The sequence below is a fragment of the Rhamphochromis longiceps genome, linkage group LG15 (genome assembly GCF_057381845.1).
Source record: "Rhamphochromis longiceps isolate RC_006_pf linkage group LG15, R_longiceps_female_GT1.1, whole genome shotgun sequence".
Lineage (NCBI taxonomy): Eukaryota > Metazoa > Chordata > Actinopteri > Cichliformes > Cichlidae > Rhamphochromis > Rhamphochromis longiceps.
In genome coordinates, this window is record NC_140571.1 from 14,146,545 (window position 1) to 14,170,940 (window position 24,396).

The 24,396-nt window shown below is 38.1% G+C and overlaps 1 protein-coding gene across 2 annotated transcripts; it reads left to right on the plus strand.

Annotated features, from left to right (window-relative positions):
• Positions 1-2,489: 2,489 nt before the first annotated feature.
• On the plus strand, positions 2,490-22,786 carry apobb.1 (apolipoprotein Bb, tandem duplicate 1). 2 transcript variants are annotated; one of them, XM_085381627.1, is made up of 29 exons: positions 2,490-2,581; positions 3,256-3,424; positions 3,714-3,746; positions 3,849-3,961; positions 4,054-4,199; positions 4,280-4,427; positions 4,541-4,693; positions 4,961-5,085; positions 5,188-5,273; positions 5,366-5,810; positions 5,926-6,040; positions 6,532-6,678; positions 7,716-7,927; positions 8,004-8,199; positions 8,284-8,463; positions 11,041-11,235; positions 11,325-11,492; positions 11,583-11,788; positions 11,993-12,175; positions 12,264-12,394; positions 12,853-13,063; positions 13,150-13,322; positions 13,649-13,809; positions 13,939-14,048; positions 14,137-14,510; positions 14,746-20,442; positions 20,533-20,644; positions 20,813-20,999; positions 21,542-22,786. In XM_085381627.1, the coding sequence occupies exons 2-29, from the start codon at positions 3,370-3,372 to the stop codon at positions 22,526-22,528; spliced, it is 11,049 nt and encodes a 3,682-aa protein (XP_085237753.1). In that variant the 5' UTR covers positions 2,490-2,581; positions 3,256-3,369; the 3' UTR covers positions 22,529-22,786. The 2 variants fall into 2 exon arrangements, with proteins under 2 accessions (XP_085237753.1, XP_085237754.1); XM_085381628.1 differs by having other exon boundaries at positions 3,316-3,424.
• Positions 22,787-24,396: the final 1,610 nt, after the last annotated feature.

Consider the following 24,396-nt stretch of genomic DNA (forward strand, 5'->3'; position numbering starts at 1 on the left):
AGCAATATAACTTTAACTGATTATGCTGGTTTATGACACAGCAATATTCTGAGCATGACTTCATTGTCTGGACTTTTAACCAATGTTTAAACCATAAGATTGACAAATAGGTCAGTAAACAGCAGAAGAGTTCAGCGCAAACTGTATTACACAATTGACAGTGTTGCAGGGTATTTTTTTTTCAATACAATATTTTTTTATTCATAAGTAAAATTAACATTAATGGTACTAATAATAATAACAATGACATGTAATGACATATAAAGGACTGCATGTTAGACACAGGCGATGGTTAGCTCTGTCTGCTCACAGAAAAAGCTCCTGGTTGGGGTCTTTCTCTGTGAGTGTGCATGTTCTCCCTATGCCTGCATGGATTTCCTCTTGGTACTCTGGTACCCACAAACAAGAGATATGCTTGTTTAGTTAACTGATGACTGAAGAACAAAGAGACCTTCTGCCATTTTGGGCTATTTTGCTGAAAATGACAGGAAACTGCAGCATCACATAAGAGTACGCTCTAAAAAAAAAAAAAAAGCCCAAAAAATATTTTGTGATTTTTTTCCTTTTCTACTGAAAGTGTGTTTTTTTTTTCATATATGTTGATATAAAAAAAAAAAGAAAACTGAATAAATAAATAGCACAATACAAAAAACACAGTTTTACAATAATGTAAAACACAGCCTTACAGATAAAGGAACACCAGGAGATTTCTATATAAGTAGACTGAGCAGGAGAATAAAGCTATAATCAAAGTCTAGGCTGATTTAAACCCTAAAAAAAAGTTCCATGATTAAAAATCTACCAGTAATTTAAAAAAATATTTTTCCAGTAACTGTTATTTTTTTCAAAGGATTTGCACTTTTTGCATCTGGATTTCTTTTCAAATAAAACAGCACAAAGCGCAAGCAGCTTATAGGTACTTATAGACAGATAAACATGGCAAACTAGGAAACAGGGCAGGACTACAAAGAATCCAGAAGAATCCATAACTGCACAGATTACATGATGATACCAAGTGTGGCCACATCGTTTCCTCTTAACTATTACACCCCCACAAAGATACTGATAGATGAATTTTCCCCCAAAATGTATTACTGTGGAAGAAGACCTGATATTTTCTGAATACACTGATGGAGTGATCATTACAACATTCAAAGCTTATGTTGAAAACTACTAAGTACCTCAATCCATACTGTTTATTGGGAAAATTGATTCACTAACAGGATCCTAGACTACATTGTAACATCTTAAAAGAAAGAAAGAAATACATAACAAGGTTTAACAGTACTTGCAAAATATCTCCAGTGGTATCGACCTTTATGCCAAAAAATTGGTTGGGCAATAGTACTTGCGGCTAACTACATACACCTGGGTCACAGAGTTTAGATTCAGTTTTATTTATTCGTATTTTTTAATTATTATTTGGTACTCATCTGATTTTAAAGAGACCAAAATCGGTTTATTCATCCTCTGATGACTCTGGGGTGTTTTCCTTCTCTGAATTCTTTGTCTCGTTCTTGACCTGATTATATCTTCCATATAGTATGCAGACTCCAGAAGCTGATTAAAAAACAAAGAAATGAATGGAATGGTTAATTATAAAGTCCCTGTTACCTGCAGAACATTAAACTAAGACAAAGACACACTGGATTAAAGAAAATGGGGAATTTATAATAATGTAAACATAAGAGTATTTTGCATTAAAAACAGTGACATTAGTAAGAATGAATTTTTCTATTTGCCATATTACTGTTGTGTGCGTTGCTGGTTTTGTGCAAAAACACCAGAAACAGCTACCACTAAATATTTGAAGTATTTCAAATATTAGCCAATATGTTTTATAAGGTTATATAGTTTGAGTACTGTTACTTATATATACATTGGTAACCTTTTTAAAGTACACAGACTTACATTAAGAATCGTTTTGGTGATTCATGTTGTTTAACTGCTGAACAGCTAGAAAAAGTCCAGTCTCAAGTACTTAACAGGACTTTACACAGAAAACTTGCAACTTAGAAGATCATATAGTTTAATTCAGTTAGAATATTGTTATTACAAAAGAAAAAATAAATAAGCTTTAAATTTAAAATGGAAAAGGACAAAAGTGTTCGCTTTAAGCTCCCTTTGGACTCTGTGTTAGTTCAAACATTATCAGCATCCAACAAAAAGTACTGATCAGGATATATATTGCAACAGACCATTACACAATGTTTAGATGTAACTCTGAGATCAGTGCACAAATTAAAAAAAAGACAATTTCATGTTTTCAAGTATTTGTATAGTAATGGGAAATGTTTAATATAGTGCAATATAAATGATTGAAGTAAACACCATTTACAAAAAATAATAATAATGCTTAAGACAGCTCAAGGTTATTGCTGTTTATTTATTGCATGTGCCTTTCATGCCACAAACAGAATAGCAGACCCTATTCAAACAACTAATCAAATTTTGCAGGAACCTTTGAAACTTTGTAGCTCAAAGTTCAGTGTCCCAACCCAAATCAAGGTCTGCAAATGTTTTTGCTGTTGTCATTTTTGGGCTGTGGAGCAGAAAAACAAGCATCTAACTTCATTACGCTGTAAGTATTATTATTTTTGTTGGTTGGTTGGTTGGTTTTTGACTGTAAAAAGTAAATGTAAAGCAACATTGTCATTTTAAACAATGTGTATAGTGCAAATATGTACAGGAGTGCATTTATTATGTTATATAATCTAAGATTTTTTGCTAACTTAAGTGTTTTTACGGCAGTTTTTACCAATCACTGTAGCCTAAAAATGAAGCAAGTAACACTAGACAATTAATGCTACCTTTTTAATCTTCAATTTTTTCAATTTTAATGTGTGCAATCTCTCTGTCTATGAATCAACTGGAGTATTTTAGAGTGTAGAATTGCTCATTAAATCTATGCCTTTATACGCATTCACAATCACTAACTGGAAAGTGTAAGAAATAATATGAATTGTTGGTGGTGGGTTATTAGCACACTATTAAGAATGTAACAGCGTGAAAAATAAAAACAACGCGAAAACTAATTAGTAGCTATTAGATGATCTCTTAAGACTAACCCCTAATATCCAATCAGTGAATGACAAACCACATTAATAAAAGAAGATTTTTTTAACACAATACATCCGTTTTCCATGTCTCGTCTTTTAGCTCTAAGTGTGTTTTAAACCCTTTTGCCTTTGTCCCTCCACACACAAGAGGGTCGGGTGGACTTTGAGCATTCAAAGAATTGTCTGTGCCTCCCAGTCTCCCAACAGGGCCCACCTGAGAGTATAAAAGTCTCAAGCTGAAGTACAAAAAAATCAGTCTCATTTCGGAGTGCTCGTTGACCCAAAAGGAGGGGGCTTCAACGAACCAATCATGGGGGACTCAAAGCTCTGCCTTTTGCTGCTCCTCAGTACATCTGCCTTGACTTGTGAGTAGTTCCTAAATTCTTTCAGTTTAAAAAAGTATTTTTTACAGCGTTAAAAAGGTTGCAATAGATATCAGTGTACTGTAGTCTTTGCAGAATTGTTGAATGAAGGTTAAAAAAAACATGCAACAAGTACAAAAATTGGGAAAACACAAAACATCTGATGGTACTCACCTATGTGTAAATCCTTGCTAGGTTATTATTAGGCTTGGTAGATGGGTTTAAGTTGTAGTGCACTGCGTTTTAGTTGTATTACAGGTGCTAAAGCAAATGATTAATCTTTGTTTTCCAGTTGCACAAGATCGGGATCAACCAACCTGTCTCTGTAAGTTCATTTTGATGTTGACATCAAGTTTGCACAGTAGCAGTAGTTTCCAAAAGATAACTAATAAATGATTTCTCATTACTCTAATCTCATCTCTCCTAGTGGCTCAAAGGTACAAGAGCCTACACAAGTATGAATACCAATATGAAGCTGAATCTCTGAATGCTATCAACGGAGCCTCACATCTCAAGAATGGACACAAGGCTTCCTGCAAGGTATGAGAAACACCTCACGATGATGCTAAATCATCAGTTTTCCCCTTTCCAATCCATGTATTTCAGAAAAAGAAATTTCCCTCCTCTCACAGGTTGAAATTGAAGTGCCTCAGACTTGTAGTTTCATTGTGCGCACTACTGGCTGCAGGCTGAGTGAAGTCGTTGACACGGACACACAGGGTAACCCTGTGTTTGCCAACAGCCCCAGCTCTGATGCCTTTGCTGCTGAAATGGAAAAGTATGTAATTTCTCCATGATAATTTAAACCATTGAAAAAAAAAAGTGGTATATTTGGAGACTGTGCACTGTTTTTTAAAGGTATCCCCTGAGGGTCGTGATTGAGGGTTTGTATGATGTGAAACTGTACCCTGAGGATGGTGAAACAACAACTGTCCTGAACTTTAAGAGGGGTATCATCTCTGCACTGGCTGTTCCTGTGCTGGAAGAAGACAAGAACAAGAATATGGTACAACACTTTAACAACATTAAACCACATTTTATATTTATTAAAAATGGTTTCGTAATCATATATTATACATCTTTATTTAGTTCCTCTAATCTTTACCATATTCGCTGCAGCCTACAATTCACGGCAACTGCAAGACCCACTACACAGTCAATGCTAGAGAAGACATTGCAACTGATGTCAGCCTAAACAGGGATCTGTCCAGATGTGACAAATTTGTCCCAATGAGAGATCACACCAGCCCCTTGGCTCTTATCACCGGCATGGTAAGGCACCCAAAGACAAGCTGTGAGCTGAAAACTTTAAACACTATGACAAATCAAAAGAGAAACTCTACCTTTGTTCGTTGTACTGTGGTATTAATGTGTCTTAACACACTGGTGGTTAAATTTGAGCTATAATGGAAAGAAAAGCCGAATTGAGTATCTTTTAAAAAAAAAAAATTGTAATGCCTTTACTTTTGCAAAAGATTACACAAAAATGTGCCAACACAAATATCCACAATGCTAACATCCTCATCTATAACTTTTAAGCACTACCCTCTTGCTCAGCTGATCAGAAGCTCCCAAACCTGCAATTACAGGTTTGACAATGAGAAAAAACACATGACCTTTGGGTCCTGCACCGAGAACCACATCCTCATTCCCTTCTCATATAAGTAAGTCAAACCTTGTACTAGACTCTATTGAATGCTCTGCTATGTAAGTACACACAGGGATATGCATTTGTTTTGTTTTTATCCCTGTTTTCTATATTTAAGGAGAGAATATGGAGTTGCCAATGTCGGAAAGCAAGAGCTCACCGTGGTTAAAGTTTCTCCTCACAATGACAGAATCTTTGCTCACGGTAAGCCTTTTCTGTTTAATTTGCTTTGTTTTGATTTGTTATAACCACAATGTAGTGCAGACTCATGATAATCTTTTTGTTTGTCTGCTAAGGTGTCATTGTCAAGGATCTCCACATGGAGGCTGTTGAGGACAAGAGTTTTGTACAGGATAAAGATGCAGTTCTGAATCTCCTGAGAGAACTGGACACTCTGTCTGAGAACGAGGGTGAGAAGAGAGCTCCCCTGTTCCACAAGCTTGTCTCAACGGTCCGTGGAATGAAAACAGAAACCTTGAGCGCGGCACTCCCTGAGGCTCTTGCGGTATCCCGAGTCCTCACCTACCAGGTACTGGCTCAATGTGGAACGCCTGAATGCAGCAGTGCCATCATGAAGATCCTCAGGACCTTTGACACCAACGCTCTTGAGGTTGATGCGACTGTCTTTGCTTTGGGACTCGTGTCCAATCCTTCTGCACTCTTGATCCACGATATGCTCGAGATGGCCAAATACAAACCCAGCAAGCCTGTCATGTATGCTCTGAGCAATGTTGTAAAGAGGTACGCAAATTAAATCAGACTTTATTCAAGGGAAGATTTATCAATAATATTTTACTAGATCTTTCTTTGTGAAATACATTTTAGAGGCTAAATGTTGTGTTTTTTCTTTTAACAGGTTTTACAAGTCTGAAGGAAGGCAAATTCCTGAGATTCACTCTGTTGCGGAGTTCATGGCTTCCCAGTTGGGTGATTGCTCTGGAGACAAAGACAAAACTTTTATGACACTCAGGGTAAGTATTCTGCCCATAACTTCAAATTAAAATACTGTTACTGTAGAAATAAAGTTAGAGAATTACTTTTATGATAATTATGATTGTTTGAAGCAAAAATATATCAATACATATTGAATCTTGATGATACAATGTTTTTATTAGCTAGGTGGTTGCTAGGCAACAATGATTACAATGTAACATCTGATATTGAACCTTTAGGGTTCTCAGCTGTACCTGTCTGCCTATTTGTTTTCTCAACTCCTGATTGTGTTGGAGTAGTTCGCGACTACAGAAGCAAGCAAACACACACAGACACAGATTTCATGTATTATAGCAAAATAAACAGAAATCAATGATATACATTTAAAGGGTAGATCCTTTGGAGCAACACGCTAAAATTGCCCATTACAAAACAAGATATCATAATCTCACCTGTAGAGCATGTTGAAGCATGCATGAATTTTTATTCTTCTTCATGTGTTGATTATTTGCTTTACTTTTTATCTTAGGTTATTGGAAACATGGCTCCAGCTGTGGTACCTGCTAGTCCAGCACTCAGGACTGCTGTGATCAACTGTGTGAACAAACCAACAGCTTCTCTGGCCGTGCAACAAGCTGCAATTCAAGTGTACAGGCTGACCCCTCTCCCTGAGGAGGTAACCTATTTTTAAAAAAGTTTATTTTAGAAATTCTTGAAAAAGTAGTTCTCAAATAGTTACCTAATCACTTGCAGAAATTGTTTATTTGAAGAATTTCAGTCAAGATTTACCGTGCAACAAAGCACAGATAGAGCACTAGTGAAGAGTTGCAACTCAGTGTAGCATCTGATATCACTGATAACAAAAATGTATTATAAAAATTATCACATAGCAGGAGTATTAAATGAAATTTTTATGAAATTCGACAAAGTTCTGTGCGAACTTACAACATACATGTTTCCCTTGGATAACATTATTAGACAACACTACATACAATTTCATTGCTATGCAGATGACACCCAGCTTAATTATGGATAAAGCCAGATGACACATGACTTGTAATGTTTTCTCCTGAATTTACCTTTTGACCAGGATATGTCCTTCAGTGTGAATATTAGACAAATATCTCAGACCTCTTTCTGCTTTCATCTGTGCAATATCTCTGTAATTAAAAATATCCTTACTCAGAATGAGTTGGGATACATACACTGTGAGCACTTCTTCACAATTCTACTCATCTCTTTTGTCTTTCTACATCATGGGCATGAATGTCATGTTAATTTTATGAGTTTAATGATTCCTTTAAATGCCAATAAACTACCAAAAGTATATTTGAGGTGCATCTTTCTAAGGGACATTTAATCAAATATTTATTGGGGTGTATTTATACTTGTATGCATATGTTTGATCCTGTGTAGATAATAGAAAATCTGAAATAAATTCAAATTTGTGTCCCCAAATCTTGTTTTTTAAAGACTTGAAAGATGTATGTTGTACATTCATTCCACCCTGGAAAAAGAACATTTCAAAGAAAGCATTACAAGTCCCAAATTACTGTGACATTCATGCCAATAACGAGTACATGTAAACTTTTAACCAACACTCTACCAATGCAGCATGTCATTAAATTTGGTGTCCTTTCAAGTCAGACCCATATAATTTATTTATTTATTTATTTTTTTACACTAATTTTTTTTTATGTACTTTGGGCACAGGGCAGAGAGGAGTTTATGCAGGTTCTTCTGGACAGCACTAGTCCCATGCAAAAACGTATTGCTGCATATCTGGTACTTATGAAAAATCCTCAGCTAAGTGAACTTGCCCGGGTGCAGAATGCCTTGCCCAATATACAGGACCAACAAGTCAAGAGCTTTGTCATCTCCCACATTACCAACATTTTGTCCTCATCTGGGTCAGAGACTCAAGCGTAAGTGAGAATTATTGGTAATTAGAAAGTTGTTATTCTAATTCGGTGACAATAACTCGACTATTTTTTTCTACAGGCTGAGACATAAGCTTCAGGATGCCATTCAGGGTAATGAGATTGGGCCCATTATGGACCCCACAAAGTTCTCTCGCAACTATAAGTTTGGATCTTTGGAGGGCAATATGATCTTTGAGGGTACAAGCTACCTGCCTAAGGAGGTCATGCTTGAAATGACTCTCAAGGCATTTGGCTATGACATTGACATGGTGGAGGTAATGATTTTGGGCCATTTACTGCAAATTGAGACACTGTTTTGAAATGTTCGGTTTAACAGAATAAATCTGTCACCTTTGAAGATCGGTATGGAGGGGACAGGATTTGAGCCAACTGTTGAAGCTTTGTTTGGAGAAAATGGATTCTTCCCTGACACTGCCATGCAGACTATGTATTTTGTGTCTGACAACATGCCACAAAGGATCCGCGAGGTCATGCAGAACGTGATCCCTGCTTTCAAGGCGGACCGGATAAATAGACAGGTATTTCAGTTGGACACCTTTCACCACAACCTAGAAAACCCTGTAGCTAGCCTGGCCCCAGCAGTCAGTGCAGGTGAGGGTAGCTTAGCCACCATTCGCCCTCCCCCAGCCGACTGTCCCGAGCAGCCATAGAAAACAGGCTGGCTAGGGGACCACGAGGAGGAAACTTGATCCTAAACAGAAACCTACACACACGTTGAGGAACAAACTGTGGATATTGGTGAATCTGTTTTGAGAAGTGTGATGTTAGAGACACCTGCAGCAATAGTCAGTTATCTTCCTGGGGCCAGAGCAGGCGACATTGAAGGAACCCTGAAACTGCTCTCTAAAGACAAACGTAGACTCAGTAAAATTATAATTTATTGACTCCCAGTTCCATAAATTTGACATCTGGTGTGTAACGTTGCTAACACATGTTGGACTCTAGCTTTCTCTGTTTCCCTCCCCAATCAGATTAGGAGTGACATGTTTAGCTACATGTTGTCCTTAAATTGCCCTCTATCTGAGTGGTGTCCATAAAACAACGTGCGTTTTATAGACAATTAAGAAACTTTCTGGTGAATACCTGGTCTTGTTAGAAGGGATAGCATCCATCCCGCTTCAGACAAAGCAACTCTGATTTCTAGAAATCTGGCTAAATGTATTAAATCCCCAAAAACATGACTATGCAGAATTTAGACCAGGAAGTAGAATTGCAGTGTACACCAGTCTTGGTCAAGTTACTTGAAAAAAGTAATCAGTAACAAATTACTCATTACTTCCCCCAAAAAGTAATCCCGTTACTTTACTGGTTACTTATTTTCAAAAGTAATTAATTACTTAGTTACTTTTTAAAAACACGATTTACAACCTGAATAGGTGATAAAGCGATAGATCTTTCAGCCCAATTCTACTTTTTCTGCATAATCCATCATATAAAATGTAATCAAATGGAAAAGTCTCTTTTTAAAACTTGTTTTATTAGTTTTAATCTTTTAAAAAATGTAATTATATGCAACATTCTCTGACTGGAAGAAATTTGTTTAACATTTAAACCTATTTTCTGCACATTCCAGCACATAAAATAAAATAAAATATTTTTTTGTGTTTACACTCACTCTTTCAAATAGATGCAAGTAAAACACAACAGAAAATAAATAAAATCAAAGACTCAGCGGTCCTGTTGCTCTATTTTCACCTGTAAAGCAGGAGTGGGGTAGGCGGAGGTTTACCCTGGTGCAGGTGTGCCGCTGCAGGCAGTTGAAGAATCCGCGAGTTTCTCTGTGAATTTCCCATTACGTCGTAGCGCACTCAGTGCTTGCTTGGAAGTTTAGGGGGTTTTTTCGCAGTAAAAAGAAGTTTTCTTCCCAGGCACAACAGACACTAATGTTTTTGTCACTTTTTGTGGAATCAAACTCAAAATAAGGTCAGTACTTCCACGCTTTAAACGCTGCATGCTCATACTCTCTCCCACACTCGATATATTATCCATTGTTGATCTGCACACAGCTGTTATCACGAACGTCGCACTCGCTTATATCACTGTAATGAGATATTCTCGCAAAAAAAAAAATCACGGTTTTAGTAACGCTGTAACGCAGTAACGCAGTGTGCTTATGGGAAAGTAACAGTAATCTAATTACTTTTTGCAATAGTAATCCCTTACTTTACTCGTTACTTGAAAAAAGTAATCGGATTACAGTAACGCGTTAACGCCCATCTCTGGTCTACACACATATCTGCATCTTCTCTCCTCCTGTTCTCTCCACCCCATCCCTATACCCCTTGATACTGTTGAGCACAGTGTTGTATTAAAAAGATTACAGCATTCTGTAGGAATTAAAGGTACTGTGCCACAGTGGTTTGAATCATATCTATTAGATTCCAATTTGTTTATGTAAATGGGGAGTCTTCTCACACGCTGAGGTAAATTACGGAATTCTACAGGGTTCCATGCTAGGACCAATTCTGTTTACATTACATTGCTCCTCTTAGGTGTAGCATACATTTTCATTACTATGCAGATGATACCCAGCTCTTTCTATCCATTCCCTACTTCTAAACTGATGTAAAACTTAAAAACCTTAGAAAAATGGTCTCTAATAAGATAACTGCATGAATGGCATTGACCTCCAGTGACACTGAGGACTCTTATGGTAATTTCTAACAAGGATATGTCCTTCAGTCTGTATATTAAATAAATATGTAGGACTTCTTTCTTACATTAGTGCAAGATCATTAAAAAAAATAGGAAAATCCTGCCCCAGAGTGATGCTGAAACACTAGTTTATACACTTATTTCTTCTTTCCTGGGCCTGGTTTCTTCCGGTTACAAGGGAAGATTTCCTTCCCGCTTTAGCCAAGTGCATGCTCAAAGGGGTTGTTCGATTACTGGAGTTTCTCTATATTAGGGTCTCCACCTTATAATACCTTACAATACACCTTGAGACCACTGCTGCTGTGATTAGGCATTATATAAAAATTGAACTGAATTGAATTGAAGAGCAATCTGTTTTACGTTAGTCAGACTTTAAATTAATTATGAACTCTTTCAGTGGGTAACTTTTTAAATTGTTTGCCTATATTTTGGCCTCCTAGAACCTGATGAAGGAGATCGGACAAAATCTCAACAAACTGGTGAGAGAGCTGAAGACCATGCAGTCTCCAGAGGCAATGGTTTATCTGAGACTTTTGGGAAATGAGCTGGGATATCTGAAGACCAATGAAATGGAGGAGATAGCCTACTCTGCTGCTACGATGGTCAACAACATGTTAAAGATGTTCCCAACTGATGTAAGATAAAGTTAAAGGACATTCACAGTGAGCAATCAATTGCTAATGATTTAAAGATTCTATTATACGTGTGTTTTTATTTTCCACAGTTAATTAGAGCACTAATGGTGAACTCTGACAACACAATCTTTGCCCACTACATCTTCATGGACAATGAGTTCTTCCTGCCTACTGTCACCGGTGTGCCTCTGAGGATTGCACTCTCTGGTACTTTTACACCCGGTATCAAGGGTGGACTGAGGATTGCTCGTGACATGGTAATCCTCCATAAATATATTTAAATGCCACCTGTCATTTTTTTTCACCACATCATCACAGGTGTTAACCTTTCTCCTGTTTCCACACAGAGTGAAGTGACCTTCATGCCCTCTGCTGGTATTGAGTTTGCAACTCAGATTGGCTCTCACATCCCTGAATATGTCAACTCTGGATTAGAAATGCACACCAACATTTTCCATGAGAGTGGCCTGAATGCCAAGATCACCTTTGGTCGTGATAATATTAAGCTGACCATCCCTGCTCCAACAAGTCCAACAAAGCTCATCAAAATTACGTAAGCGAGAGCTAGACCTTTTATATATTATGTAACTTTTCTCCAATATGAATGCAGAGAAAACAGCTGATTAAATCTTATCTTGAATTATAAACTGGCCAATGTTTGTCAAAGTAAAATAAACAAAGCTTTGTTTATATGTATCTTTGATTAAATTCATTTAGGACAGAATTATATTTTTCCTTTGCTACAATTCCTACTTAGAAACAACCTTGTGGCTGTGACGGGATCAGAGGTGAAGACCATCCCTCCTATGGTGAGGGACAAGGTTGATGTTAGTGAGTGTAGTCCTGCCTTTGTGGGAATGAAATACTGCACTGCTCTGCAATACATTGACGCTTCCTCTCAGGAGACAGTGCCCTACTTCCCCCTCACTGGAGACAGCAAGTTTGTAAAATATTCTTAACCAACAGAAAATAACTGTGTCTTAAATGTAATTATTTCATAAATAAATACTGTCCATTTAACCTAACAGATATGTTGTGGAGCTGCACCCAACTGGTGAAGTTTCCGAGTACACAGCCACTATTGCCTATGAACTCCTCAGCGAGGGAGACAATGACCGGCAGAAAGTTGATTCCTTGAAGTTTATTCTAAAAGCTGACGGTAATGTACAATATTTGATTTTTTTTTTCCTTTTGATTTGTTTACAGTTAAATCATAATTTTTTGGACAAAGACAACATTTTTATAAATTTGTCTTCTTACACCACCACAGTGGATTTTAAATTTGAATGCTTTAATTCAAAGGGTTTTAACAAGTTTTGCATTAACTGCTTAGAAATTGCAGAGGTTGTCATACATAATCCTCCATTTTCAACAGCTCAAAGTTGATTGGACAAACTACCATAACTGTAATCATCCACTTGCACTGTGAAGACCTGTACAATCAGTGGCAACCCTGCAAACCTGTCCCATAACATTGCCTCCAATAGGTTTTACATATTATGTGGCATGCTTTGGAGCTTTTTCTTTCCTTCCCATACTTTTCTCTTTCCATCATTCTGTTGTCCAACAAATTATGGATGTAACTGTAACTTTAGTCATTCAATTGGTCAACAACAGGTGCAGAGCCTACAGAAGCCACAGCAGTCATGAAATATAACAGAAGGAGGCATGTCATCAGTGCCGACATCCAGATCCCCGACTACGATGTGGAGGCTGGAGTTAGGCTGGGTGTTGTGGATGGAAACACAAAGGGCAGAGGAACTCACGCCATCTTTCTCAATTTTTTAAACAAAAATGTTCTTCAGCTCTCCCTGGTTGGTCGTGCCAAGTAAGAAAGCAACTACAGATCACACACACATATTTTTTTTTAATCTCACTGCTATCATTAACAGCAAGATGTATATGTTCTTTCAGTCTGAAGGCTATGAAGGAAGGTATGCTCCAAGTCCAACTTGTGGTCCCATCAATCAGTGCTGATGCTACTGTCACAGCTACAATGAAACGTGATGAAGAAGTGGAACTGGAGCTTGAGAGTGAAATCAAGGTCATGGATGCCAACTCTCAACAGATAATCAATATCAAATATGGTAAATTGCTTTTTCAGTTACAGTGTTCTAAATGTCCCATCACAAGTTATTTAACAGTTGCATATTGTTGCTTTTTTGTATCAAGGTATGAAAAATGACATCCTCCTATCTGTAGAAATATCTGTCACTTCATCATAGTTAATAATTGCAGCCTAAAAAATGGTTTTACTGACCATTTAAAGGCAACTATGATCAAGACAGAGTGACCCATTTCTAATAGCTATATGCAGGTTATGATATGATCTTTAAAATAAACAATCTGAATTTGATTTTTCTCATAAAGTTGTTCTGGATTTTATTCAGTGCTCTCTTCTTTATCATTTTAGATGCCACAAAAATTGAGGTTGAGGTCAAGTCGGATGTGAACGCCAAGACCACCATGTTGCCTAAAGGCGACTTGATTAAAAATTATGGCAATGATCTTCTTGACATGCAAGTGGCACAAACTGACATGAAAGTTCGTCATATCTTCAAGAAGTTTGTGGAGGTACATACATATTTGCTCAATTATACAAGTGTTTTTCTTAAAAAAAACATGAACTCAAAAACATAGTACTTTATTAATCCTAGAGGAAATTTTGTAACAGTGCATATAATAATGGTTATCTGTTTTTAGGCAGCAAACAATTACATGGAAAAGTATGGTGCTGATTTCCCTTACATTCAGAACTTCAGATTGCCTGAAATGCCAGAGATTTCCCTACCAGAGACACTATTCCTGAATACGTAAGTGTGTTAAACCTCATGGTAAATATTAAAACTGTCTAATTTTTCTCCCTAAACAACCAGATATTTACTTTTATCTTTTTAATAGTGAGGCAACGGCCATCTATTACATAAACAATAATCGCTTCACAATTGCTATCCCTGTGCCACTTGGAGGAAAGTCAACAGAAGAGCTTAACTTCCCACCAGCTTTGACCACACCAGGCCTGTCTCTACAGCAGTATGGACTGGAAATCCCCTCTATGGAGATTTCCATCCCAGAGTTTGTTGTTCCTGAGAGCATCACGCTATCTATTCCCTTGTTTGGTAGAGCTGAGGTTTCAACAGTGATGAAAAGCAACTTATATGACACAGAGGCCTCTGTGGCTTTCGGCGTAGACCAAGATGAATCACAAAGCTACTCAGCCAAGTTTGTCATCAAAGGAACCTCCCCAATTGACATTCTTTCAATAAAGCTTGAAGGTACTTCACACTGAAGATCACTGATAAATTTAAAGTTGCTAATGTGTAGTTCAAATGAAGTGCTGTTTTTTGTGTTGGAATAGTTTTCAAGAGATTCTTGATGTATATATGGATATTGTATACAAGCAAATGGATCTTTTCTGGTAAAGTAGTCACCATAGGGATTCTGAAGTTATTAGTCAGCAATTAAGCATTTTTTTTGTTTTTTGTCCTTGTGTGTGTTTTTTTAATCTAGGCTCTGGAAAAGTCGCCACTACCGATTCCATCAAAGCCCAATTTGAAAGTTCTTTGGCCCACAAATTCGTTGAAGCCAGGATTAGCATTGTTGAAGATGCAATCATCTCTGATGCAATTAATTTGAAAACAAACACCAAGATAGAAGCCAGAAGTCCACTTGGTTTCAGTGTTGTCACAGAGCACACTGGTATGGCTGGAATAAACCATGAGGAAATGTCTGTTGACAACAAATTTCAGGTGGCATTTGAAGCTGGACCCATTTATGGCAAGACTCTCTCAATCCAGTCCTTAACCATCTTCCCATTCAGGCCAGAAGTAAAGTTTGATTCTAATTTTCAGGTAGATTCCACACTTGTTAAGGCCCTGAATGTAATTACAGGAACCTATATCAATGGGGAAGTCTCAGTTGCGTCTAAAACCAGTGCCTTTGATGTCATCACTCACAATGCTGAGCTTTCTATCAGAGATAGCAGAGTGAAACTGATATGTGCTGCAAATGCCCTTGCTCTTGGCATGAAGATGCAAAATCAGATAGAAGCCTCTGCTGGTGCTGGTGAAGTCATCTTGAGGATGGAAACAAACACAGACTACTCTGAAAATCATGTTTACTCTTTGCTGACCGCCTCTCTTGATGTCAATGGTCTGGCTATAAATAGTGATGCCAATGTGAAGCTTCTTGAAAATGAGGCTACTCATAAGGTCATTCTGAGAATGAATAAAGATGGTTTCACCACAAAAGGAACAACTACTCTCCATAGCCCGCTGTCCATGGAAAACACCTTTGATGCCGAGGTTGATGCTACAAGAGCTACTCTAGCCATTACCAACAGGGCTGCGATGTATGAAATCAAGGTTGACAACACCAACAATTTTACCTTAACTCTCTCCGGCCTTAACTTCAACTCAAAGGCTGAAGCCTCTGCAAGGGATTATGCCTCTTACACTCATGATATCACCTTCGACCTGAACCCCCACAGTGTTTCTTCAAATGTTAACAACAATCTAAATCTCCTGAGTGCTAACTTTATTAATCAGGCACAGCTGCAGGTAGGGCTTGGCAAGATGGATCTGAGTGGAGTTTTGAAAGCCAACAATGGTGAAGAAGAGCTCAAGCACACCTATCAGATCAGTTATGGTGACATGAGTGCTAATGCAAAGTGCAGCACGACTGGAAAATTCCTTGGAACTCACATGAACCACAACACTGAAGTTGAAGTTGTCGGCCTTGTTGCCATGATTACCAATGATGTCCGCTTTCACTCACAACCGGTGCGCTTAAGCCACACTGTGCGTTGCAATATTGCTCCTTTTGATTTCAACTTGGATGCCATATTGAATGCTGAAGGAGATATGGCCATTTATGGAAGAGAGAGTGCCCAGATCTACAATAAGTTTCTCTTTAGAGCTCAGCCCATGGCTCTTGCCAGCTCAAATGAAGGCAGGGCATCCGTAACCCATCAACCGAATAATGGGTTTTCCCTTGAGACCACATTTGACAACAAGATGATTACTACTTTGTCACTCCAAGAGCAAAGGACTAGTTTTAAATTCAAGTCTAAAATGAATGAGCACACCTTTGATCAGAACATAGATGTTTATAACACTGCTGAGACAACTGGAATTGAGGTTTCTAGTACAATCCTTACAAACATTATTAACACAGCTTCCACAGACAACCAGGAGTTCACTGTCTCTGGCTTACTCAAATATGACAAGAACACAGATAGTCACATAATTCAGATTCCAAATCTGTTTGCCCTCCTGGAACACATCAAGGGATTTCTTTTGAATGTTGTAGATGAACTGCAGCACTACATCAACAATGATAATATAAGGGCTAAAGTTGAGGCTCTCCCGCAACATATAAGTGACCTACTTACTGAATTGAATATAGAAGGCAAGATAATTCAACTGAAAGAGCTTTTCAGTCATTTAATTCAGAAATATACTATCTCCATGAATGATGTGGAAACATTTTTGAGGAACCTAAATGTTACTATTAAGAAACTACTAGCTAATCTCTCTGTTTACATCCAGAACTTTGTTGATGCGGTGAATGAAACTATTTTTAGTGGCAATTTCCCTGAAACCACCATTCAAGCAATCCAGGAATGGCTGAATAACCTTAATGAGGAATATGATATCGAGCCCATTATTGAATATGCAACTGAAACCATAGGAGAAATCATTCAAGTCTTTGACTTGGAAAGACTAAAGGGCAGCAGCTTTGCATTCCTACATGATATTGCTGGCAAGGATGAAATCAAAGCCAAACTACAGTCAATCCTCAGCGGTATAAAAGAAACATTGGAGATTTTTGTTGCTGAGCTAAAGAGCTTCACGTCATCCTTAAAAGCTCATATCGAGTTATTAACGAGCTACATTCCCACGGAAATTGTCAGCCACATAACAGATTTTATTCAGAAAATTATTCAGGACTTTGATATTGTAAATAAGCTTAACACAATAACTTCCAAATTAAGTGAACTGATTGCAAAGCTTGAAGCTGAAAAAAATTTTCAAGCAATCTTAGATAAAGCTGTGGAGGTCGTGAAAAACATCAAGATTGACGAAACCATCACTAATCTCGCTACTGTCATAACAAACTTTTATCGTTTTTTAATGGATTGCCATGAGTTTACTATCCACTACTGGAAAAGAAATGAAGTAAAAGAAATAATTCAGGAAATTAACATGTTTATTGAAATGATTGTGGAAGAGCTTCAATCGTTTGATTATAAAAACTTCCAGGAGTTTGTTAATCTGTCTGCACAGATCATGAATGAGATTATTAGAAAACATGAAATTCTTCTTGGGGCAATAAGAGATTTTGTCAATACGGTGTTATTGTCTGTTCGAGACCTTTCAGAACACTTAAGAGAAATCAAAGTAGCTGAAGTTTTTAAAACTCTAATGGATATCTTCGATGAAGTTGTGTTTAATACTCTTAAGAGAGTTGCCCAACTTGTCAAAGACAAAATTACAAGCCTTGATATTCCAACTCAGCTTGACATCCCCGAGTTCACTATCTTTGGGTTACACATTGTTAAAGCCACCACAATCTCCACTGATGACATCAAGCAGAGAATTATTGAACTTATTGATTTAATTGTAAATTTTAAGATTAGCATGTTTGACATGGATGCTTTCTTTGGAGATTTGACGATGAACTACTTTCCTTCCATCCCTGAGGTAACCCTCCCAGAGATCACTCTTTCTCAGATCTCATTCCCCAAAATTCCACAAGTCCCTACAGAAAAACTTGCCAAGTTTCTTCAAGTCCCTGAAATAAGCTTTCCAACCATTCCAACTGAAATTGTAGTCCCATCTTTTGGTAAACTCTTTGGTGAACTCAAACTCCAGACTCCCATCTACACAATGGAGACATCTGCTGAGTTTAAGAACGCAACTGAGAATGCAATGACGCCTCAATTCAAGGGATTTTTCACTTCCATTGGAAACTCTCCAAATTTTGAAATTCTCAATTACAAACTAGATTCCACTGCTCGCATTGCAATCCCAAAAATGAGACGCGTTGTCTTTGGAGAGACAGTAAAGTTCAGGCACAATTTTCTTGGAGTTGAACATCAGGCATCTGTGACTCTCTATGGCCTATCAGCTCAGGCCCAAGCAAAGACTGAAATTAAGATCACTACTAGACCTTACACTTCTACCTTTGTAAACACAGCCTTTATTGCTAGGGAAGGGGGAATGACTGCTTCTCTTGATACAACATACACACATTTAGTGGACATTCAATATGACAAGAATGTCATTCTCAGTAATGAGGTAGCTCTAAAACAGAAATCACTTGTTCGCCAAGATGGCTACACACTTACTCTAACAGCTGACAATACAGGAACGTTTAATGGTGATGACAGCCACAACAGCAAGTTAGAGTTGTCATTTTCTCCCAGCATTGTCACCATATCTTTCAGTGGTGACACAGACTGTTCCATGTTAAAGATGAAACAACATATTAGTGCTGAAGTTAGCACATTTTCCTACTTCAAGTTTAATGTTCGCAATGAAGCAGAAGCACCAATTATTAAGAACAGTCTTCTTGTTGCATCTGGATATGCAAACCTTCATGACATGAAGGTTGAGTTGAAAGCAAACAAAGACACAGAACTCTATGGTGCAGTCACTGGTAGACTTTCCAATGCAATAAGCGTTATAGCTCACCCTGGTGAGTTTTTCTTTGACTTTCAAAACAAAGGAAATGTTAAGGTCAACAGTTTTGAATTTTCGACTGCTAAAATAGAACTACAGAATGATTACTTGGCCCACATCAGTCCTGACAGTCAAAAGATGAATACAGTCATTCTGACTCGTTTTAACCAGTACAAAATCTTGTACAACTTCACTCTTGAAAATAATGTAAATGAAGTTGGAATCTTCGCTGCCATGGAAAGTGAGGCCAGTCTTGACTTTCTGAAATACCCCATCAGTATTCCTGAGATTGATCTGCCTTTTGTTGACTTTCATACTCCTGCCATCAATGATCTGAACTTGTATGATCAGGCTGGATTGGACAACATTTTGACTACCACTGACCAGTCTCTGGATGTGAATACTAAGATTGTTTACCAGAAAAGCAAGGCAGCCCCGCTTGCTGATATGATGGGCTTGATCCAAATTCCCTATGTGGGCAATCTAATAACAGAACTCTCTGTCAAGTCTGCCATTATTAATCTGATTGCTAATGCCAGAATGTATACAGAAGATGATCTTGTGTTCCGTCTTGAAGCTACCACAACCTCTATGTTTGAGGACCTTCAAGTCAAACTTGCTGGCACTACTAGTCTTACCACCAAGAGGGGATTCAAGATGGCTAACTCCCTGTCCCTAGAAAACACTCGTATTGCAGGAACTCATGACAGCACCATCACTCTGAGCGCTGATACTTATGATACTGAAGTCTCTGTGGCAACAGTTGCAAATATTGCCCTGCCAATACTAGACATGCAAGCAAACCAAAAACTGGATGCAGACACAAAAACCAAAGCAAATGCTATTTCCACCTTGAGGATAAGTGGTAATTTGAATATTCCTGTGATCAAAACTGTTGGAAAGGCTGAGGCAGACCACAGTCTGAAGCTTGAAGGAACCTCTGATTATATTTCCATGGAGTCCTCTACTAGAGCAAACATGGATGGCACAGTCTATGAAGACTACTTTCTTTATGGAATGCTAGATAACGAAGCTAATGTGTTCCTGAATAAAGACGCCCTGCGCTCAACTTCTAAAGTTATTAGTGATACCAAGTTTAACCATGGTACAACCAAAGTCATTGATATGGATGTAAATGAGAATCTTTCCATTGAAGCCTCCATGAGCCATTTGTATGCAGTGCTGACGTATACTGGCAACAATGAGGCAAACCTGTTCAACTTCAATACCAAAGGGATTCATATTGCCCAAGCCAAAATGGATTTTGCACCAGCCTCCTTGACTGTTGATATTAACATTGACGTGTCTCAGCCAACCAACATGGGTGACTTTGCTCTCTCTGAGAAGACTGTTGTTGAAGTAACAGCTACCAAGCAGCACATCTTTACTAATTCTACGCTTGTCAGCCCACTGTACACTACAAGCATGGCAGCTGAAGTAGAAAGCCGTGCTCCTGTCATCAGAGCAGTTGCCAAGTCCTCTGCAACCTCTGCTTTTGTGATCTTGGAATACAACATGGATGGTGAGTTGATTAAAAATCCCTAAAAACTTCTGTCTTTATCTTTTTTTAAGCACTGTTGAGCACTAAATTTGATGCAATTTCTTTATATAGCTTCTTCTACTGTAAACTTTGAGAATGAAGCTTTCAACATGATTAGCCAAATCACACTGACACATGCTGACCTGACTGTGAATGCCAACCATGCCATTATGCAAGCTATGAGGTAATAATCAATATGTTTGTTTTAAAATGTGTTATTTTAGGAAAATGCACAAAGCTATAATTCATGCTTTACTGTATATTTTCATATGTAAATTGCATATTTTTATATCTTTTGCATGTAACAACAGATGAGGAGCAATTGTGATTTCAATATTTCCTTTTGTTCCAGTGTTCAACAACATGCACTGAACGTGAACTTCACCAGTCATACTTTCACTGATGTGAACCTTCAATATGCTACACACAGCAATGGTATCAGTGCCTCAGTATCTTCTCCAGCCACTGGCCTTCTGGGCCTTCAGTTCAGTCGTGCGGTCCCATCCCAGATGAGTGCAAAAGTCTATGGCCGTTACCCTGTAAGTATTGTTAGCAAGATCATTTTAATACAATGGACACTAAGGAAGAAAGGCACTAGATCAAATGGCTAGACAGAGAGATGTGCGCAGATCACATGTGTGTGTGAATGAGAAGGAGACAAGTGGAAGGGTTAAGAAAAACAAGGTGTAGATGGGTAATAGATAGACCGTAGATGTCAAGATTTTTAGGGGCAACGCAGGTTGTGTGGTTTACATACAAAGTTAGAGACAGGATTGAGATGGTACAGAGGAGGGATAGTCGATATATTGAACAAAAGTTGTTAAAGATGCAGTTGCCAGAGACTAGGCCCTCAGAAGAGGTTTATAAATGTATTAAAGGAAGACATGGAGAGGGCTGGTGACACAGAAGAGGATCCCAAGGATAGTATGGTATGAAGGCAGATGGAGCCACTGTGGCGAACCCTAAAAGGAGCAGCTGAAGAAGGAGAAGAAAAAGAAGAATGTCAGTACAACGATAAATTAAGATTTTGGTTACTAAATGTTACTTTCTTTTGTTTTGTTTTGTTTTTTCTTTTTTCTAGTCTGCCCCAGAGGTTGATGTTGACATCTTGGTCATCAGATCTACTCCCAAGGATAACGACAAGATGAATCTACAGATTGTTTACAACATGGAGACACCCACAGCAATACTCTCTCAGATCAAGATGAGACTTCCTTCCATAATTTCAACATTCAAAGACTTTACTGACAAGTATCAGTTCACAGGGTACATGGAGATGTTAAAGGACTCTGTCATTAACCACATCAATGAAGTCTATAATGCTGCAACCAATTATGATGTTCAAATGAGCCAGCTGTCAATTTTCTTCAGGAACATAATTGTACAATACCAGAAAACTGTCCAGGTCTTCCTAAATGCTGTCATTAAGGTTTTAAGGGAGACCAGGTTCAAAGTGCCTGGGTCAGATGAGACGACCACTCTCCCTGAGGTCTTAAAGAAGCTATCTAGCAGCATTGCTGCTATGCTAGAAGTAACCATTCAGATTATCTATGAAAAAATGGAGGCCACCTATAACTTTTTTGTTGAAAGGTTGAGCAATGTGAAAATGCAGATGCCGGTTGGTGATGCAGTCAATGGAGGGCAGATCATAGATCAAGTCAAAAAAGTTTCCAAGAAAATCTTTGAGGAAATGGTGAATTTTGTAAAAAACATGGAGAGTCTTGACACAATGCTAGTGAAAATAGGTGAGACCCTGGAGGCTATTGTTGAGAAATTGCAGGAATTTGTAGACTCTCTCAAGTCAGATTATTTAGATGAAATGTTTGGCAATATCAATCATCTCTATCGTAACTTTGTCACGGTCCTAAAGAACATAGTTGACCAGATCTCTGCTATGGAGTTCAACATGGTGTGCGAGTACATTATAAATGTGTTCATGTATGTAGTATATGAGTTCAATAATATGGTTCAGGGGGTTCTGCAGCAAGCTTCTGAGGAAGTTCAAGCCCACGTGACAGTCAGAGATGGAAAGCTTGAGATTGACCTTCCATTTCACTTTCAACAGTAAAGCATCAAAGAGTGAAGCCTAAGTACATAGGAAACACTACCATCCATTCAGAGCACATTCTTGGAAAGAATACGGATAAATAGCTTTTCAATATTTATAACAATAAGTTCAGCAGATACACCGGCTACACCATTAATGAAGATGGATTATTTTGTAGAAACACATGTAGAACATGTAAAATGTTGTTCAAACTCACCTTCCAGCATAGACTGAGAAGCATTAATAAAATCCATTAATGCAGTCTGTAAATGTCGGATTTATTGCTTTGTGATTTTTTTTATTTACATCCAAACTTAATTAATTAGGAAAACTGTCAAACTACACAAAAATAATTGTCTATGTTAAACTGTATCTTACAAGAGTGATCATCAGAACTGTCCGATAATGTCACTGTAGTTTGAATAAATATTCATATCTTTTAATTTCTTCAGATGCAACATTAGCTTCAGATATGGAGATCAGGACAAAGCTTTACATGAATTTCTAAAGCTGAGGTGTTAATTCATTTAAAAAATGGGCACATTGGAAACTGGGACTGTTGTAGAGGGCTGCAGGAAAAAGATTAACTCAGTTCTGCTCAATATTAATTTTATCTCTTCATAAACTGGTAAGAGTAGATTGACAGTTAAGCAATGAGAATATGAAATGAAAGGTAAGAATAAGAACATTTTATCAGTGTTTAATCAGCATTTCCAATAACAACTAGGAACAAAATGTGCAAGCTATAGCAAAATTTCAAAGACTTTAATTTTATCTATTGCTATTTTACTTGTAGTTTAACTACTTCATCTTCAGTTTTTCCAGAAAGTTTTTCTTTCTCCATGTTCTCAATGTTCTGGACTTGAATAATCCAGTGGAAATTTTATTTATATAGCACTAGTTCACAACCACAGTCACCTCAGTGCACTTTTTAGTGTAAAGTAAGGACCCTACAACAGGGGTCCCCAATCCCAGTCCACGAGGGCCAGTGTCCCTGCAGGTTTTAGATGTGTCCTTGATCCATCGCAGCTGATTTAAATGGATAAATTACCATCTCAACATGTCTTGTTCTCCAGAGGCCTGGTAATGAACTAATCATGTGATTCAGGTGTGTTGACCCAGGGTGAGATCTAAAACCTGCAGGGACACCGGCCCTCGTGGACTGGGATTGGGGACCCCTGCCCTACAATATTAGAAAGAAACCCCAAATAATTACATAACCCCCTTTGAGCAAGTACAGTGGCGAAAGTGTGGATGAATACTCCCTTTTAACACAAGAACCCTTCAGCAGAAACCGGCCAGGGTTATAACATCTGGAGTAAGTCTCTGGTTAGATACGATGTTCCTGAGATTTGTTTGGCGAATAACCTCAGTTTTATCTTTTATCTGAAGGGCGACCGTGGCTCAGGGGGTTGGGAAGCGTATCTGTAACCGGAAGGTCGCCGGTTCGATCCCTGGGCTCTCTGTCCTGGTCGTTGTGTCCTTGGGCAAGACACTTTACCCTACTTGCCTACTGGTGCTGGCCAGAGGGGCCGATGGCGCGAAATGGCAGCCTCGCTTCTGTCAGTCTGCCCCAGGGCAGCTGTGGCTACAACCGTAGCTTGCCTCCACCAGTGTATGAATGTGAGAGTGAATGAATAGTGGCATTGTAAAGCGCTTTGGGTGCCTTGAAAAGCGCTATATAAATCCAATCCATTATTATTATCTTAAATTAGAAGCAGGAGGTGAGACGTAATCCAGGTCTTTATGTGATTAGACTTTAAACTCTGAGGATGCAACAACTAAAACAGTTGTTTTTTTACTTTTCCAATCATGGTGGAGAAGACAAAGAATAAGGTTTTCAAATGAATTCAAACTATTTCTAGGTCTTTAATTACCTGATAGCCTCT

Coding starts and splice junctions, on each gene's coding strand:
- apobb.1 (XM_085381627.1), top strand. CDS start 3,370: ATGGGGGACTCAAAGCTCTGCCTTTTGCTGCTCCTCAGTACATCTGCC. Junction 5,086..5,187: donor CTCATTCCCTTCTCATATAA/GTAAGTCAAACC, acceptor TCTATATTTAAG/GAGAGAATATGGAGTTGCCA. Junction 8,200..8,283: donor ATGACATTGACATGGTGGAG/GTAATGATTTTG, acceptor TCACCTTTGAAG/ATCGGTATGGAGGGGACAGG.